The sequence below is a fragment of the Coloeus monedula genome, assembly GCF_965178545.1.
Source record: "Coloeus monedula genome assembly, chromosome: 3".
Lineage (NCBI taxonomy): Eukaryota > Metazoa > Chordata > Aves > Passeriformes > Corvidae > Coloeus > Coloeus monedula.
Genome location: NC_138783.1, coordinates 46,734,083 through 46,750,253, shown reverse-complemented (window position 1 = coordinate 46,750,253; position 16,171 = coordinate 46,734,083). Strand labels below are relative to the sequence as shown.

At 37.0% G+C, this 16,171-nt stretch overlaps 1 protein-coding gene across 1 annotated transcript in view; it reads left to right on the top strand.

The window, feature by feature from the left end:
• Positions 1-16,171, top strand: part of MIPEP (mitochondrial intermediate peptidase) — a 68,527-nt gene that overhangs the window by 6,560 nt on the left and 45,796 nt on the right. Inside the window, exons 4-10 of the mRNA XM_082277605.1 lie at positions 217-303; positions 1,263-1,326; positions 3,018-3,200; positions 6,919-7,075; positions 7,479-7,527; positions 8,185-8,245; positions 8,893-8,945. Of these exons, the coding sequence (XP_082133731.1) occupies positions 217-303; positions 1,263-1,326; positions 3,018-3,200; positions 6,919-7,075; positions 7,479-7,527; positions 8,185-8,245; positions 8,893-8,945 (654 nt within the window). The remainder of the gene's footprint in view (positions 1-216; positions 304-1,262; positions 1,327-3,017; positions 3,201-6,918; positions 7,076-7,478; positions 7,528-8,184; positions 8,246-8,892; positions 8,946-16,171) is intronic.

Here is a 16,171-nt window from a genome sequence, read left to right as displayed (position 1 = left end):
GCACAAGACCTGTTTCCATGCTGGTTTGTCCACACATGCTTTGTATAGAAATTCTCTACTTTTTACATGTGATTGTGAACCAGAAAACATTTTGAAAATACAGTCTTTGGCTTTTAATGTTGTTTCACTAAATACTGCCTTTGAATGAGTAATGCCAAGATACTGAAGTATTACTCTATTGCTAGTGCATGATTTTTTTACTCTGTATCTTTTCAGATTAAATACAGATGTTGAACTGTGTCAGAGTTTGAGACGCCTGCTAGTTGATGAAACCATAATGAGTTCCTTAGATCCAGAAACCAGGTACTTATTGATGCTTCTAGATCTTTATAGATTATAAATAGAATCTTACAGATTGAGGTTCTTAGGTAGTATGTATTGTTCCTTATTGTACTTATATTTTGTGGTTTTTTAAATTAATAAGTGCAACTTTTGGAAAACAAACCACGTCTCCATTATTAATTTATTGGTCACTACTAAATTACCTGCACAGGACTTAGGAAGTTTGTAGTTGTGTAATCTTGGAGAATGTCTTTGTGACTTGTAGAGCACAAGATATATTTATGCTGAATAACTGAGATCTGCAAGAACAGAAAAAATGTAAACTTAAGATTTTCTTCAATAGCATTCTTTTGATTAAAATTATATACTCTACTGTGATGTTTTTAGGATTAAAATTAGGGAGCAAACTATATAACTTGATTTCACTTTATAGAAGCTTATTTATATTTTTCTAAATCAGATTAGCAATATATATATTGAAAGCTTACTTTATGATTGCTGTAATAGATTTTATTAGCTGTTTATGCATTTATAATTTTGAATTATTTATTCACTGACATGGTTAGACAAACTTAATGTATTAGTTACTTCATTCTTCCTTCTTTCGCTATGATCAAGGATGTTAGATTTGAAAAGGTATTTTTCTGATGTTAGAATAAATGAAGTATGAAAGGAAATTAAAATGGTAATTTGCACAAATTGGTTGAATATCTAGATTAAGGTACTGGAATTATTTTGAAGGCTATTTTCAAAGCAGATGACTAAATTAAGGACAAAGGAAAAATTGTTTCTCACTGAGTAAATTGTTAAGGACCTAAAACATAGGAAATCTTAGTCCATAATAAAAACATTCATATAACTGTGGCGTTATTCTCTGTGAAAGACGTGAAACGTAAATAACTACTGAAGGCAAAATCTGTTAAGAAATTATGCTTACTATCAAATGAGGCTGTTTTAACAGGGATTTACTGTATTTTTAGGCGAGTGGCAGAACTTTTTATGTTTGATTTTGAGATCAGTGGCATTCATTTGGATGAAGAAAAGGTAATTTCTGGCTACAGTATATGAACAGAAGTTTGTCTGTCTACCAAAAACCAGATAATGAAACATGTGGGACATGAAATCACGTGATTCTGGGTCAGTTTCTCCTTTGTGGAATTTTGTTGTCTTAGAAGTGATTAATTTTGTCTATTTTAAATCACTTCTAAAGGTAGTTTTTAGATAGTTGGTTGTTCTTCCCAGTTTGGTCCTCATCGTTCCTTTCTGTTCTGAGGAGTTATAAGCAAGTCCTGGAATCCTATTTTCTTTTGTTTGGTGTCTTCATCAGATATTTAAAATAGCTACTCAGCTGTCAGAACAACATATTTACAGAGAGGGAAAAGCAGTGTTTTATGCACCTTGATGACAGGTTAATCAAGTGGAGTGTTTTCGAAGGGATCAGGCACTCCTGTGGTGCTCACATAACCAGAAGTTGTAAATCTTGTTCAAAATTGAATATCTAGTCATGGTCTGATTACCTGTCTTGGAACTTCTATGTACTTTTGCAGTAGTTAGTGATGGATTTTCCAAAACCAGCATCTTACACCATCATTTGTGATATGGATGCTCTGTCTGTTCATAGTTCATGTCACTGTATAAAGTTAATTCCTTGTTTGAGTCATCCCCTCTGAAAAAATGTGTACAAAGGCTCTTCTACCAGAGTTATGTGGTTGAGTTATTCTGAAGATCATGGTTGTGATGGTGTTTTGTGACCTAGAAAATGGTCCTAGAATATATTTTTATGATTACTTTTTCCAAAGAACAACCCTGAAACTTCAGCTCTGGGGTTTATGTCTGATTTGATTATTGGTTCTATGGTGCTTCATCTCCTTTCAGTTACAATTTCACTTATTTTTGCATGTTTTCCTCTTCCTCCCCTGCCTGTTCCACTTTTCTTCCTTGCTGCTTACTGTTTCTTTTCAGTTCTCATTTAAGACTTCAGAAATTCTTCCCTGTTGTAAGTTGAAATTTACTTCTGCTACAAAGAATTTGTGCTTTTTAAAATAAAACTCAAAGATACATTTTCAAGAGTAAGGATGGAATGGGAGGACAGAGATCAGGTTATGTCATTCTTTGGACTTTACAAGTTATGTTGTATCTGTACCCTCAGCCTTTGTTTTTTTGAGCTGTGACCCCACAGACAACAGAGACCATACTTTACTAATGTGAGCATGTTCACCGAAGCAAATCTTGCACAGTTAAATGCATGAAATACTGTAATGAAGGTGATAAAACTCTAAATCACAAACTCCTAAGAGAAGGGTTGAAATACCGTGAATACTTACAGTCTCCAGAAAACAGTGCAATACAAACAAGAAAAAGAGAAAATTCTATGTCTCTTTTAGGATATTTCTCTCAAAGATGCTTCTTTTTTTATTCAGTATTTTACACAGCAATCAGTTACAAGCTAGAAAAGCTTACATAAATTCTACTTGAACTCCACTGTACATTTTCTTACTGCAGGAACATAGGCATTTTATTTGAAATTTCAATGCTTTATGAAATTACAGATCTGTATGAGCATCTAATCTTGTTGACTTCAGCCCTGCATTATGACTTTGTTGATGCTGTGGGTCTAATCTTAAGTGTTGTATTTTCTGCTTCATTTTTGAAAAGAGTCCTCTAAGGTTTAAAAACTTGGAGTTCTGCTTGTAATGTGTCTGAAGATATTCTTTTGTGCTTCATTTTTCTTACAGCGTAAAAAGGCAGTTGACCTCAACATCAGAATATTGGATTTATGTAACGAATTTCTGATAGGAGCTCACATTCCCAACAAGATTGACAAACACGTTTTGCCAGAGCATATTCGGTATAATTTTACAGCTGAAGGCAATTACTTACAAGTTGCTGGTCTACATGCTGATTGTCCTGATGATCTGGTTTGTATTCCCCAACTTTACTTTGGCATCCTCTATACCAGAAATGCATATCAGTTATTTTACTTGTTAGTGAGGCAAATGCATGTGGTTTATGATTATGCTGTTATTTCTAACAAGGAAAAAACTTTTGTAGAATGTAATAATCAGTTGCATACTTGACTGTAGTAGCTATGAAATAATGGCTGTGGAGCAGAACCTGAATGTCTGGAGGAAGAAGAGGGGCACAATACAGATTCTTGATTTTAAAATACTCTCTTTTTAAAGGCATATAAATTATTGCAAAGTCTTGACCTGTTATGGTCAACACTTCAGTTTATTCAGTAAACTGGGAGGTGGGATCCCATGAAACGCAATTCTGAAGGGTAAAGGAGCTTAAGAAAGCAGGTGGTTCTCTTAAGACAGCGTCCTCCAAGCATGTGAGTATTAAGATACTCAGTATTAGTGCATTCTGATCCTTAGAAAGCCAAGCAGATGTATCAGGAACCAGGCTCAACAAACAGGAAACTTAACAAAGCTTCATTTCCAAAAAATAGCATACATGGAGTGGTACAAATCCAGGGGAAGAGTGTAGAAATATTGCCTGTATGTGTAGGGATGATGTTGGGAAGATCAAAGCTCAACTGCAGTTGTGGGTTGAAAGGGACATTAAAAGCAACAACAGGAGCGATTACTGCTGCATTGGTACTAAAAGCCATGGAAAACATGGACTCAGTGCTGAGTAAGGTGAGTGAGGTAGTGGCAGCAGACACAGATAAGGCTGAGATGCTCACCACTTGCTTTTGCCTCAGTGTTCATCAGAGACTTTAGTCCAAGGTAGGAGATTACAGTCTGGATTGGTGGACAACCAGATAGGTAAAAAAACGAATTTCATGATCAGACTCAGAGAGTAGTGGTTGAAATGTACCCTACAGGAAGACTGGTACAGAAAGAACTGTTGCAGGGGTCTGTCCTGGGTCTCCTGTTTTAAACTGTTATCAGTGACATAGAGGAAGTGACAGAGGGCTTGCCTACCAAATTCGCAGGTGTTGGCAAATAGGGAGGAGCAATCAATACACTTGAAGGTCAAGGCTGACATTCAGAGTGGCCTAAAAGCTGAGGTAGTGGTTCAGTGGCAACCTTACGTAATTCAGAAAGGACAAGTGCAAAATCCTACACTTGGAAAGGGAGAATTCCTGGTTGTAGGACTGGCTAGGACTGCTTGACTGAGTCTGATCTGTGGCAAAGGCCCACAGTGTTGGTGAGCAGCAAGCATGAACATGAGCAGTAACCCTGGCAGCAGAGGGGCCAACAGCATCTTGGACGGTGTGAACAGGCGCAGAGACTGAGGGAAGAGATTATAGCCCCACTCTTTAGGAGTGTCTTAAACAGAGGCCACCAAGATGGGCAGTAACTGGAGTGCTTGCTCTATGAAAAAGGGCAGAGAGATTTGGGCCTATTCACCCTATAGCAGAGGTAGTTTGGGGGAACCCTGGCAGCACTCTGCCAGTACCTACAGGGATGTCATGGACAGAATGGAGCCAGGTTCTTCAGTGAGGTGCATGACAGAACAAGTGTCAGAAAGCACAAGTTGAGATGAGAAATAGCAGTTAGAGAAATTTTTCCTGCTGATGATACCAAGCAGTCAAACAGTGAGGTCATGCTGTCTCTCCCTTACATGCAGGGTTTCAGGACCAGACTGGAAAAAGCTTTGTGTGACTTGGTCTTAGCTCAGAGTTGTCTCCTCTTTGTGCAGGAGGTTGGATGAGACCTCAGCCTGAATTATCCTGGGAAAAAAGTCTTAATTTAGTTATTGTTAATGTTGTTTTTCTAAAAAAGAATTCATTTAGAGTTATAAATTTAAAATTAATTTAGACTCATTGAAATGTGGCAGTGGCTCTCTAGACTTTTAGATACAAGTCTAGGATCAGGAGCATATTAAAGCACTCCAGGGTTCTGTCTTCACTTATGTTATGTAGTTAAGTAATCATACTTAAATAATCAAGGTGGCTTTGAAATCTTGTTTGTCACAAAAAAATAGAGAAAAAGTTACCGTGGTAGAATCCAAGCTGCTGTGTCTAATTTCTGTAAGAAATTAAAAATTAATTAAATTATGGCACTGATAGGATGTAAATAAATGAATAATGCTCATTGTGTCATCTTTGAACTCTTGTCCTGAAATAGTGTAATCTGCAGAATTGCTACTGAAGCTATGAGTAATATATCAATTAAAGAATGCAGTTGTCTGAGTCAGCACTTCGGAATTACTCTTTGAAAATCATATGATTTAGGTTGGAAAGGATTTTTGGAACTTGTCAGTTTGAGTCTGATCCTGTTCAGAGCAGGATCAAGTAATCAGGTTTGTCAGTGATGTGTCCAATTGAGTTTTAATCACTTTCCAAGGATGGAGATTCCATAACTTCTCTGGACAGACAGTCTGTTTGACTACCCTCACTACTATTATTTCTTCCTGATATCAGATTGGAATTTTTTGTCTTCTAGCTTGTGTCCATTACATCTCCTGCTCTTGCTCTGCACCTCCAAGAACATTCTGTCTGTATATTCCCTATGCCTGACTGCTAAGTAAAAGATTCAGATGTCCCTTGAGCTTATTCTTCTTTAGGCTGGAGAAATGCAGCTCTCTCAGCCTCCATTCTGTGTCATGTGCTCCAGCTCACAAACAACTTGGTAGCCCTGTGCTGGACCCACTCTCATTTGTCAGTGTCTCTATTGTTGAGTTGAACCCAAATTTGGACAACGTAGTTCAGGTGTTGTGTGGACGGTACCAAGTAGAGGAAAACAGTCACATCTGTGGACCAGATGGCTGTTCATTTTCTAGTAGAGCTTAGTCAGCTGCTGGCCTTTGTTGCAAAAACAGACTGCTATGTTCAAAGAAGGGCAATCATCTCTCTTGCTTCATTTGCTTTCTTCAAGATTAGAGCCTGGTGGAACAGAACAGGTACAAAATGACTTGTAAATTTTTATATTCATTTTTTTTTTTAACTCAGTACCTGCATTCTTGTTCAATGTATTGTCCAAGAGAGAAGCTTATTTCAGATGAAGACAAGCGTAAGTTGTTGCTGGATTTCCTGAGCTTATTCCTTATGTACAAAATAAAATTATTTGCAATTGGTTTGTGAAACGTAAAAGCATTTTATCAAATTTTCCGAGTCTCCAGGTAATTTTTTTTTTCCGAGTTATGAAGAAAACCCAAACAAACTAAAAATATGAGAAAAGGAGAAAGTTTGTGAGCAGATGGGCAGACTAATAGATTTCTTCTACAAAAGAAATAAGGCTTTTCTCTTCCTTTCTTTTCTCTCCCCTGACCCCATCTCTTTTTCTTGTCAGATCCTTCTATAAGCAAGCTTTACTGATATGCAGAGAGCAATTTGGGTTTAGTTTCAGAGGTTTTAATGAGTTAAGACAGCCCACAGAGTGGTCTGAAAAACACAGATGTTGGCAGAGGGAGGGAATTGATGAGAGACTGTTGCCAGGAGTAGAGAACAGGACCCTTTTTGGCAGTCTTGATCCTTTAGGTTGTCTTATTGCATTCCTCATTCCACTTCTAATGGGTAAGAGATCTGTAATTGTCAGGCAGTTATAATTACTATTGTTAAAAGGCTTTAGGCCTTTTCCCAACCATGTCAGTGAAATACAGCTGTTATGCCAGATCTTCATTTGCATCTCTTGGTTCTGTAAAAATTACTCTGTAGTAATGTGACTTTTTTTTTCCTGGTATTAGGTGCGAGAAGCTGCTTACAAGATTTTTCTTCACTCAAATGCTCAGCAGTTGGCTCGATTGGAGGAATTGCTTGCGAGCCGAAACAGCCTGGCACAGTTGGTTGGGTATGACACATTTGCCCACAGGGCTCTTCAGGGAACAATGGCCAAAAATCCAGGTATAAGGCATGTATGGAAGGACATGTTGAGAAATCAAATGTGTAACATACCAGGTCAAAGGTTGTTAGTTTCTTTAGCTAAGTTTACACATACTTCTTGCAGTGAAGTATTTTGTTGCAGTTACATTTTGCTGTATGCCATACTCATGCTGTCTGTAAATAATAGTACTCACTGAGGAGGATCTGGTGTTTTGGTTCAGAATTGATGCTCACTCCTTAGATTATGAAGGTGTCATTATCTCAGCACATAACATAGTAAATTTAGTACTAAATTCTCCTGAAATAATGTCAGTGGAGTAGTTTGTTAAAAAATCTAAGGGAATTATTTTGTTTGGAATATTCTCATGTAAACTTAAGATCCTTTAGGGAAAAATAATTTTCTTTTTTTTTTCCTTCCTTCTAGAAACAGTAAGACAATTTCTGGAGAAGCTGTCTGAGCAGTTATCTAAAAGGTATGTCTTTTTCACTAAGCTATTTTTTTAACCATACTATTTATTTCAAGAAGAGAGGGACTTGTGCACTAATAAGTTAGTCAGTGCTGCTTATTATATGCTCTGATGAAGCGAAAACCATGACTTTCCCAGAATTCTGAGAAAAGGCTATTTGTTTAGAATAAATTCTGTGTCTGTGATCAGAGAACACCCAGGACTGAATGCAAGAAATGCAGTTAACAGCAAACAAGAAAACCAAGTTGAAGTGTAGAACACCTCTCCTGGTCTTCTGGCCATATGCACAACTCCAGATATTTTGCTTTTATAAAAAAAATTCCCTGTTTGTCCCTCTTGCCACCGTGAGCACCACACAGCACAAAACAGTTTCATCACTGGGTATAAATGGGGTGTATTGTAAGAATGAAAATGCTTTGGAGGTGTACAAGCACAGTAAGAGGGACTGAATTTGAAAGTACCTGAATGGCAGAAGCAGAGTGGAAAAGTTTTTCTACTGTGATATGTGGGCCTGCCATTTTATATAGTATTTATATATATGTATATATATATTCATATATAATCTCTGATGATGGACATTTTCTTAGGATGGAGTACTATCATACTGTATTACATTGCTCAAAAATCTTTCATTAACATTTTCATCATAAAAATATTTTTCAGAACTCAAAAAGACTTTCAAATGATGACAAAGATGAAAATGAAGCTCAACCCCCACAATTCAGTAAGTTACATTTCCATAAGTGGTTGTCTGTTTTGTTCTTAAAAGTACAGTATAAGGTAATCATGTTTTGCAATTATCTCTACTTTAGTGTACAAGATGTAGTAGAATTAGAAACATTCTCTCTTCAAATGCTTTCTGACTACTTAGCTGCTGTATTAAAACCAGCTATTGAGTATGAGAGAGCTGTTGGTTTATACAAAGTGATTCTGAGATAACGAAAACATAAAGCAGTAAAGGGAGTATCACTTTGCTTTGAATTAACTGGCTTATTTGAAAAATAAAGGCTTTACTTTAGGTTAGATTCAAGTCCAGTGTGTATACTACATTGGATGTATCTTAATGCTGTACATATCTAGATTTATCTTTTTTTTTTTTTAATTGAGTGTATTTCTTGAAATCTGGTATGAAATCCTGGTATATAGTTGAATAAGAAGACCAATATTCAAGAAATATAAAAAAAAGTTTTCAGTTTATGATATATGATGCTGGTTTTGGTGATGGTTTGAACCCTGTTTCCCATTATGTTTTAAAATTCTGTGACTTGCTGAAACTGCAAAAATACTTGAAGGAAACTTCAAGTTGAGTATTTTTACTTTGGGTTCACTTGTTGTCCATTATTGTAATTATAAGCTGGAATTCTCTTTCAGATGCTGATGCCGTGGGATCACCCCTACTACAGTGGAGTCCTTCGTGCTGAGAGGTAGGCTCCTTATGTTCCTGATTGTAATGTAAATGAGTGTCCTTGCAATAAGGAAAAGAAAATCCTCAATATAAACAGGATTTCTTTCTTTGAAGGTGTACCTCAGTATGAAAATAATAAATATTATCTGGTGGGAGAGTTGTTTGTAACATTTTTTAGTTACTGCTGGAATGCCTGTAGAAGTTTTTGGTTCCTCTGTTGTTCTGCAGGGAAGTATTGGCCCTCTTTGAAGATAAAAGAGGATGAAGCAGTTTCAGAACAGATAGAAAATCCTTATTCTTGTTGTGCTTTTAGTCCTTAGCTGGGCTGTAGTACTGTTTAAAAATAAATTTTGAACACTGAATACAATCCAGCTTCTCCTCTTATTTTAACTTCATTGTGCTTCTTACCAAATGTGCAACTTTGTCCTCTTCTGCAGACTTGAAATAGCAACTTCTTCAGTAAATCTTTACTGTTTATGGATAGAATTCATTCTTATCTCACTTGAAAAGACTGGAAAATAAATTCTTTACACAGGCTTAAATAGTGCACAAGACCTTTGTACATAATGAGATGTCAGCTCTGAAAGATGTAAGCCCTGCATGTTGCCTTTATTAGATCAGCAGCAGTGACCTTTTCGGTTTCTGTTGGAAAAGATAATCGAAAGTTGTGCTGCTTTCACAAGGGGGTTTAGAAAAACTCTTCCTTCACTGCAAATTTACAGTGTTTTGGTTTTTAAACAAACATAGACTCGATGTATCTGATTAAAATACTAGTTTACTTTGGATCAGAAAGCTGTGGTGGTATAGACATGGCATGGAAGGAGTGCCAGCAGCTGGCCTGGTTGTTTACAGAATTGGTGTGTGCCATAAGGGTTAGAGCAGTAGTTGTAGAAGCCACTGTGTTACTTCTCCTGGAGGAGTGTCTTCAGATACTGATTGTCCTTCTTGGTCTTACTGTCCTTCTTAGATCTCCTCAGGAAGCTAACAATCTCATAATTGAGTTGCTGATGATCACAAGCAGATTATTCGGCTCTTTTTGGCATTAGAAAGAAAAATACTTCCTTTCCTTGGGGGGCTTTGTAAGAGACCCAATTAAGTTACTTAAGAATTGTGAGGCGGCTTTGTGAAGGGAGAGCTGCAGGTAAAATGGAGTCAGACATTGGCAGTGTATCTTTGCTATTTTTTTTGTATTCAGGCACCAAGTCTGGAAGTTGGAACAGTGTGAAGAGTCTCCTGAATCTGTGTGGGGCCTCCCTGATTACAGTGCAGGATTTGGGCCCAGTGTTTTTCGTCCTCCAGCTTGGGCAGGATTGTTTGTTTCTGGCAGGTATACAAGCATCCACAAGACGGGAGAAAAAGTAATTCTCCTTTCCACTGTGTGCAGAGCTGCTTTGCTTTGAACAAGAGTGTAGATCTTTCATGGTCCTGTTTTCTAGATAGATGTCTGTCTTTGGAAAAAGTTTTTGATCTAATTGACTGAAAAAGGCTTTACATTCATTCTGCCCATATTGTGGGTGTTTAACAGGGTGCTGGATACTGGGTAGTCAGCTCTGAAGAGTAAAACTCACTTCTCCACTGCATAGTGTCAAGGACCGTGCTTTATGACTGAAGCTAGGCAGGAATCAGAATATTCATGCAACAACCAGAGGATGGGACTATACTTTGTCATGTCTGTGCCCTAAATGCCTTGTTACCCAAATGGGAATCTCCTGTCCTTTATCTTGTATTTGTGCTTACCTCTGTTTGACTGCATCCCTTCTTGAATGCCCTGTGGATGCTATGGTATGTTCAGTTCAGCACTTTTGTAACTGGAAGATGAGAACTGTGTCTGTCACACAAAGCTTCATACTGGCTGCAGTTTGACTTTTGGCTGTTTGTTGTTACTTTCTTCCTAACTGAGCCAATTCTCTTGTGTTAAATTATGTGTCTAAAGAAAAGTGATGTTGTTTTCCTTTTTCGTTTGGCTGGTTTTTTTGCCATGGGAAAATGATTTAATGCTTTTTAAAAAAAAATTCACATCATGTTTCTTTTTTTTTATTTATAAACTCAATAAATACTTTCTTTTTTGCTTCTATCCTGTTATATTTTGCATTTTTTCATCATGGAATGACAAAATATGTTTTCAAACAAGATGCACTTAACTATCATGCATTTCTCCCATTCTTTGTTTAGTCTTTTTTTTTTTTTTTTTTTTTTTTTTTTTTTGTCTTCAAGGACATATCTCTTTTGGAAGAAGCATGGCTTATGTATTTGTCTGTCATGTTTTGGGACTCAGTAGTAGTTTGTGTGGTGGATTTTTGTATTAGGAATTTCTCTTTTCTTCTGCTTAGTAAAAGGGAAGCAAATGTATGCTTTTGGGTATTGCTTTTTGACTGCTCTTGTCACTGTGGCTCCAGCTGAAGTACAGACCTGTAGTTTCCTAGGTATTGTCAGGTATATAAGATGCAGATTATCTTTACAAACCTAGGTATAAAGAAAGAGACTACAGAGATTTGGTTCTTGATTAAGTAACTCAGCATTTCTGGTATGTCACGCGTGTAGCACTAGGGGGGGACAAGAAATATTAGCTGGGGCCCGTGTCTACGGCTGCTGGAAAATGTTTACTGTTTCTTAGTTTAGCCTATACAACCATTGCTCTTTAGTCCTCCAGATTTTGACCAGCTACATGTCAAATGACACTGAAACTCATGACATATTTTTAATGTGTCTATATTTGTAGCATGTTTTATATTTTAAATGTATTTATATATTTTTGTCTTCTAGATATCCATTTAGTCTTTACTGTAACAGGATTAAGAAAACAAATCCTTCGTCAGATTTCTAATAACTAGTTTTAAGGTATAGATATTTACTTGTGAAGGATGCAGGATGTCCACATGCGTTTGGACCGTAGAGTTTTGATGCCATTTGCTGTCGCATCGGGTTGGTTTCATTGTCGCTGCTTCCACAGCTGTTACCGACCATTGCTGCTGTTCTGTCTCTGGAACAGCAGGAGGCGCTCCAGACTCAAGCCACAGAGTTGCGGTTCTGTCTAAACCCGGCCGCAACAATTTTGTTCCTGTCAGCTTTCACCAAGTCTTTTCCCTAGAAACTTGATCCTACTTCAAAAGTGTAAACCTCCCATTGATGGGAACAGGATATTTTACTTTTTTTTTCCCCCCCGGACTAAGTTAAGTAGCCTCTCTGGCTTTAAACCTACACTTAAGACAATGTAATGTTTTTGTAGCTATAGTTTTAAGAGGCAGGGAAAATACATGTCAGTATAAATGTACTTTTAAGAGAAACAGAAGACAAAAAAGTCTGAAATTCATGGTAGCAGTATCTTAAAAGAAGATAGAGTAATTAGGAGAACCTCAAGAATTTTGGCAGGCTAAGGGTAATAAACCAGTGAATGCTAGAACATGCTTCAGCTTCTAACAAGTAAGAAGATGTCTAATATATATATTATAAAAATAATAATGTTGAGTTTTAGTGCAGACAAGTACCCAAGTATTAATTAAATCACATTACATCTCAGTAAGTGCAGCTGTAATTCTCAAGGCCCTGATCTTGCAAAGATGTGGTAGTCCTGCTGACTTCTTCCGGGTCAGAAAAAACCACAACAGAAAATCACCCCCAAAAGGCTGTGAGAGACTTTTTGAGGTTAGCCATTTGCCTTGAAGGTAGGATTGGCTGTGCTTAGTCACTTCTGACAGAGGTACAGAACTGTTCTTGACAACCGTCAGCGGTGAGCTTTGTGTATTTGGTATTGACTCCTGTTTCCTTAACCTGTGGTTCTTGTCAGGCTGGCTTGACTTCACTGGTTGTAATTCACTGTTAGGATTTTTGCCCAAATGTCCCACCTTTTTTTCAACTTGAAGCTGGGATGTGCTTGCAGAGTACTGACTCTGTGCTAGTCCCTTTTTCTGGGTCTGCAGAAGGAAATAAGACCAGCCTTGAGGATGACAGATCAATGCAAAAATAAGTTAGTTTCCTGATGTGTAGGAAAGAGAATGACAGCTGCAGGTGTTTTGGATCTTGGGGTGCCATCTTAGCAGAAAATAGGAATAAATCACCTTCATTCTTGTTGGGACTGTACATAGGTTGCTGGCTTCAGGGGAGGGTGGGCACCACTTCTGGATTTTTTTTGGAGGGGTAGGTTCAATACCAAGGTATGAAAATGTGACTGGATGTTTTTCAAGTTCCTAAAAGCTGCAACTAATATTGAGGTTTGCAAGTTACTGGTAAAGAAACTTGTTCATGGCTGCTTTTTGTTAAATTATTTTTAGTTTTATGAAAGACTGTTCTCTCTTGGGAACGCCATGTAGAAGAATAGCCCAGACCCTTTGTGGAACATGTGAGAAAACTGTCGCTCAGTTTGAAAGCTGAAGTGGAAAATTAATGTAAAATATAACTAGGAAATCTTTCAACCAAAGTGCTCAGACAGAAGGAGAACTTTCTGTGACAAGCTCTTCATAAGAAAGGGGAGGCATGCCTTCTCTTAAATCAACTAATACAGGTATAGAAAGCACACTTTAACTCACCAGTCACTAAAACTGGTAGATTAAGCTTTTTGGAGGGAAACCTGAGAGTTATTGAAAAGGATTGTTGTGAAGCAGAACTCAACTTTCAAGAATTATTTCTTTATTCAAAACATTGTGGAAGAACAAAGAAACCGTTGATTTGAAAACTAAGTCAAATCTAGAAGTTGTGTGCAGTGCTGATACTAATATTTCAAATTACCCCTTGACCTCCTCCAAAATATTCTAGGAAGTACAATTAACAGAAAGAAAAAAGGAATTTGAAATACAGGTGCTACTTTATGGTTGATGAGAGTACAAAGGCTTTCTGTTATTATTATTGTTATTATTTTTAAGAAATCCAGAGTCTTCTATAAATCATGGTTAAGAGTCTCCCTTTAGGTAAAGAATTAAGTTTCATAGTCTGGCATGTAATGAAAATTGGAAGGGATTTTCCTTGTCTTGATCTCTTCAAGTTAACCTGAGGGGTTCATCTCACTTTTATCTTCACTAGCAAGATCTTTTCAAGTTCCTTTGGAAGTTTCGACAGGATCTGTTTTATTAGAGATATTTAACTTTGTCTTCTATATTTTTGTGGATGTCAACAGGATAATAATTATTCTCACAAAAATCCCCAAAGAAGTCAGGATATGTCAGGGACTACATTTAATAACCACCAATAAGAATTTTTGCCTGGCAGCTAATTTGCAATTGTTAAGAGTCTGAACGCCTGTGTTCTAAAGAACAGTGATCCTGATTCAAATGTCCCTAATGTTCAATTTTATAAAAAGCATTCTTAATAGAATAGATGAAAGTCATGCTGCACAAAGCAGTCTTAGCTTCCTTCCAAAGATACAGCTTAAATGAAAGTGATTTTAGAAGTGCATTTTATTTAGACTCAGTGAAGTCATAGAAGCTTAGAAATAATTATTTATAATCACATACTACATCTCTGTTCCTCACAGGGGCACAGCCTTTTTGTTTGAAGCCTTCTGTTCTTGAAGAATAACCAAACCTCATTGTGTTAGTTAACTTCTTTTTATAATCGTTTTTCAAATTGGTTTGGCTACTTTGCTTCTCTTAAAAATATGGCTGTGCTGCAAACTGTGAAAGTAAGGTGTCTGGATTTCTTAAATATAGTTTATCCTTTAATAAAAAGCAGGAATTTGCATTAAAGAAACTAAATTTTCGTTGATATTTCTACTTTCATTAGAAGGGTACTGAAATTTCTCTTCATAAATTTTCTGAGCTCACATTCTAACATAGAGTATGTGAGAAAATTTTCATTCTTTCCTGGGCTTTGTTATAAATACAAATGCTTTGGCATTTGAAATCAGATGTTCAGAGTGAATTAAGTTACTGGAATATGCAAAATGAATACAGAGCAAACCTATTGTGTTCAAGTTTGTGTCTCAATCTTTCACAGTTTTTGACATGTAAGCATGAGAGTTATGCAATTCTACAGGAGAAACAAATAATTTAAGGTTCATTATTACTATAAAAGGGACCACTTTGAGTCTTGATTTTTATCTTTCTTGAGTCAAAGCAGCTTAATTGAAGGTTTGGCACAGAGGAAAGTATTCTTTTCCACTGTAGAGGAGTTCATGTATGTATCTGTTGATTCTGTTTCTGATTTGTGCAGGGTGAGTGTGTATTGGTGTCCACTTTTTTTTTACATAAATGTTGTATTTCCTACATCAAAACTAAAAGCAACCTTTTAAAAAAACTTATTAATATCTAGGCATGTACAAAATCCTTGATTTCGGGAAGTCTTCTTTTAGATTAATCATTGTGTTTTCTGGTGGGTGTGTGTATGTCTGTAACAGATAGAATTTTTGATATTTCCTTTTCCTGTTCTTCCAGAATTACATTCAGATCCTTTAAGTTTTGTGTAATGGCTTAAGAAAATTTATGTGCTCAAGTTCAAGGGTAGTTGGGAAAATCTTTTACTGCAAATTGTAAATATCAAAAATCAATCCATACCTGTTTTTTTTTAACCTGAGATACACTAGAAGAAATGTTACATGGTAAGAAGTCTTTTTGACTGGAATATATCATTCCCTGCAAAGTTCTGTTGGGATTCATCAGAACACCACCTGAGATCCATCTCTTTCACCTGCATTTTGAAAGGCATATTCCCATAGAAAACACTGTGCTCTTCATGCTTTTGGGATTCAGGTATACGGCATGCAGTCCAGTCAGGGAAGCCTAAGTCCCAGAAAGAAGCAAGAGCTCATAGATGAGCTGTAGACTTCTGCAAGTTACCTCTAATTGGTACCTTATTAAGCTTGAAAGTGTTACAGTATTTGTGTCTGCCCTTCTCTGGTGACATAGGCATCCTAAGGCCCAGAACTCACATTTTAAGCAAAAGGGTATCCAGACAGGGTGTTTGATTCTTGCCCTGGCTTGCTTAGCTGCCCTACATCCTTTTTCTTAGGAAGTGCTTCCATGTTTCCATGTGTTTACTGGCTTTGGAGACAGCAGTATAATGTTTTGTTGGTGACGTTACTACGCCATGTGCATCATCATCCCCGCTGAATTCTGTCTGTCTGCTCTTCCGGGGCTGCAAATGACGGCATATGAGAAAACCTGTCTTCCAGCTCTTCTTTGCAGTAGTTATTGTCACTAAATGCTATCTGGCTCCAGAACATTAACCTTACTTCCTAGTAGCAGTAACCCTTAGCAGAAATTTTACTGGTAGCAGAGTGCCTGTTACTGTAGTTCAGTATGGGTCATGATAATTTCC